General features: G+C 44.3%; 1 protein-coding gene across 1 annotated transcript in view; it reads right to left on the bottom strand.

Annotated features, from left to right (window-relative positions):
• The window catches only part of ARMC9 (armadillo repeat containing 9), a 197,676-nt gene that overhangs the window by 178,337 nt on the left and 15,662 nt on the right, over positions 1–3,677 (bottom strand). The window contains exons 4-5 of the mRNA XM_011951991.1: positions 2,254–2,424; positions 477–632 (exon numbers count right to left, since the gene is read on the bottom strand). Of these exons, the coding sequence (XP_011807381.1) occupies positions 477–632; positions 2,254–2,424 (327 nt within the window). The remainder of the gene's footprint in view (positions 1–476; positions 633–2,253; positions 2,425–3,677) is intronic.

Genomic DNA, 3,677 nt, shown 5'->3' with positions numbered 1-3,677 from the left:
AAAAAAAAAAAAAAAAACTACTTTTGTTTGCTTTGATGTATATGTAAAGGGAATCACATAGCTTGTCCTCTCTTGTATCCAGCTTAAGATTTCATCATTGTGTGATTTAGTTCATTCATTCTCATTGATGTATAATATTCCATTGTGAGAATATAACACAATGTATTTATGCATGCTCCTGTTGGTGTACAATTGGGTTGTTCCTAGTTTTTGGTATTACAAAGTGTTAATTACTGTAACTCTTCCAGATTTAATGTATGTACAAGTCGCAAACCACTGCTAGTACAGGATAGCAAAAACCAAACCTAGCTAACCATCTAATAGGAGACTGACTAAAAAATTATGGCTATAACTAAAAATAATAACAGAAGCAAATTTTAGTTCTTTAAAGCATCATTCAGAAACCCCCAGCTTATAGAAGGTAAAACCACAATGTTACCCAGGACCTGACACAAGAGTTAAAAGCTGACACTTACCTGGAAGAGTTCTTTAAATGAGGGGTGCACCATAGGGTTGGGAACAAAAGGAAGGGCATAGAAAGGAAGAAACTCTGTGGTCTGGCTCAAGGCTGCCCCTTTGGTCTCCAGGTAGGTTTTGAAGTAAGAAATCTTTTCATCCAGCTCCTCTTTGTCCTGGAGGAAGGAAAAGCACTTGTTTGAGGTCTCCAGCTCGATGCCCAGTCCATCTGCTCACCCCATCCTCTCTCTGAGGCTCCTTCTGTCCCAGTCATGTCGCTGGCATCCCCTATCTAGCCTGGCAGGTGCATTGTCTCTAGAATTCTACCATCCACCCTAAATTTCCCCCTTAATGAAACTTAGGAAGATCAGAGAACTGTATATACAGTTCAATATGCTGCTTTTTAACTTTATTATTGCCATTTCTCACATTCTGAAAATTCTTCATAAACATTTTTAATGGCAGGACAAAACCTCATTTTGTCTATCACATTTATTTAACTAGTTTCTTCATTATTAGACAGACACATGGCTTCTACTTTTCAGATATAAATAAGTATCTGTTTGCATTCCCATGCCTCCAGCAGGAGCGGTTTCTAAAGGTTAACAGGCATTTCTTTATGGTGTTTGGAAACAGAAGCTTCCATCTCACTCCTTTCCTTTCTTGTGCTAAGGCCTGGGCTCGCTCCAGGTCACTATTCCATGTGTATCCCAGGCAAGTTAGTTCCCCTCTCAGGGTTCTACCTCCCCTTGGCCCTCAACGAGAAAACCAGAGTTGGTGAATGTGGGGCTTTGCTCCCACACTGGCTCTACCAATCATGGCCTTCACAGTCTCGTACACAGACTAACCTGTTCTTAAACAAACATATCTCAGTTGACCTATACCATGAGGCCCTCTTTTGACCCCCAGACGTAAAAGAAACAGAAATACAAACAGAAAATGAAAACCTCCTGTGATCTTCCCTGGAAGAGTAATAACCTGAGGAACAGCCTTCCAACAACCACTACAATGTACGGTCCTGCTGCTCCCTCCACCACTGTCCCCACCTTTGGTGTTCTGACGTTCTCATGCGTTCACACTGGTCCACAGGGCAGTAATTAATGCACGGGGTCAAATGCCAGCTCGCTTCTGCTGCCCTTCTGTCATCAAAGCTCAGCCACCCCAGCAGCTTGACATTTCAGCCCTCTCCTCTCTTCCCATCTCCAGCCCCATCTGGGAAAGGACTGCAGATGCTAAATTCAACCTATCACTACTTCCCACAGAGAGACGTACCCTTTTCCACTACTTAAGTTTAAATGTGTGTTCTGGCCAGACACAGTGGCTCATGCCTGTAATCCCAGCACTTTGGGAGGCCAAGGTGAGAGGACTGTTTGAGCCCAGGAGTTCAAGACCAGCCTGGGCAACATAGCAAGACCCTTTCTCTACAATAAATACGTAAATAATTTTATGTTCTAATATAGGGTCTAATATGCAGCTGAAATATGTATTCTCTTAGACATACATGTCTACATACTAAATTGCCAAATAAACTTAATTTTGATGAGGTTTCAAAAACTTGAGGTATTTAGGAAAACAATATAGCTTTGATTACAGAAATTATTAAATCTCCATAGAAATTAGAATATAAGCTGCTGGGAATATGGTAGAAAATCACCCCTCAGGACAGAGGATTCCTGTACCTTGGAAGCAATATAACAGAACAGCCACATATAAAATCCACGCCCATGTGGACAATGACAGCAAACACTGTTCCTTAACACACCACTCAGACCCACCCGCAACACGAGGTAAACCCACCGGTCTCCCCACAGAGTGCTTCAGAAGATAGATGGCAAAATGGATGTGGAGATAGAATTCCAGCTTCTGGGCAAAGGAGTTCCCATCTCGGACGGAACTGGGAATGTGCTCCTCCCACAGACTGAAGAACACCTTCTGGTCTCCGTCGTCAAATGCAGCAACAAGATCCTTCTGTGGAGAAGACATCAGACTACACCTCGTTGTAAATTTCAACACCCAAAATTCTCACAACTCACAACACCACAGATTTCCCATATACTCCTTTTCAGAGGTAAAGGATAGAAAAACAGAGATCCCACAGGATTCAAGCTCCTGAGCCTGCGATTCCTGCAGACCAACCCTGGTTTCCCACACCTTTGCAATATCAATCTGGGCACTATGAAGAACACACAAAACATTTAAGGTCTTTGAAACAGAAAGAATCAGGCATAGAACAAAGACTTGGGGCCAGAGAACTCACGGACACGTAAATATACTGAAGTCACCCTTTGGACCTGCTGACCCACAGCGTGCAACTGACAAAAGCTATCCAGACCGAGTCTAGCCGGGCCTCCCAGGAACAAACCTCACATGCACAGAAGGTTGCTGACAGCATGGCTCCATGTCCTGGAGTGGCCGGGAGCCCACACACACTGACCCAGTCAATCCTGGGCCTAGGCGATAGCACTGCCACTTGCCCCACTGCTAGAAGCACACCAGGCTGAGATGGAGCTGAAGGAAGCCACTATAGACCCCAATATACCATAAGGTGACTGTCCATGCCTGCCAGCTGCAGCTGCAGCGACAGAGAAGGCTGGAGGTGGAGGAAGGAGCACCAGCTCAGTGCTGTTTCACCTGGGACAACGACAGCGTCATGATTTAGCATGCACTAGTTGAAAGAATTCTGGAGAAAGGAGGTGGCAATTATCATGTCACCTGTCTCACAAGGAAGATAATTCACCTGTCACAAATACCTGTGGCATAATTTTGTGGATTTAAGTAAAAGGCAGAAGTGAAAGAACTTCCTAAGAGTCTAAAACAATGCAGCTGCTACTGTTCTTTTTGTATCAAATGCCCAAGATGTTTGGACTTATATTTTATGCTCAGCTGTAACAGTGTTTCTGAGATTGGATTTTCTACAGAATCCCCACTTCCCCACCCAATACCATTGTTACTTACCACCATTATTGGCCTTTGTTCCTTTATACTTTTAAAAATGAGTTCATGGGTGCAGCGGCTCACACCTGTAATCCCAGCACTTTGGGAGACCAAGGCGTGTGGATCATGAGGTCAGGAGTCCAGCCTAACCAACATGGTGAAACCCCGTCTCTACTAAAAATACAAAAACTAGCCGGGCGTGGTGGTGCATGCCTGTAATCCCAGCTACTCTGGAGGCTGAGGCAGGAGAATTGCTTGAACCCGGGAGGCAGAGGTTGGGGTAAGCC

This window comes from Colobus angolensis, unplaced genomic scaffold (genome assembly GCF_000951035.1).
Source record: "Colobus angolensis palliatus isolate OR3802 unplaced genomic scaffold, Cang.pa_1.0 Scaffold33, whole genome shotgun sequence".
In the NCBI taxonomy this organism is placed as follows: Eukaryota; Metazoa; Chordata; class Mammalia; order Primates; family Cercopithecidae; genus Colobus; species Colobus angolensis.
This window is presented reverse-complemented; position numbering and strand designations above follow the sequence as displayed.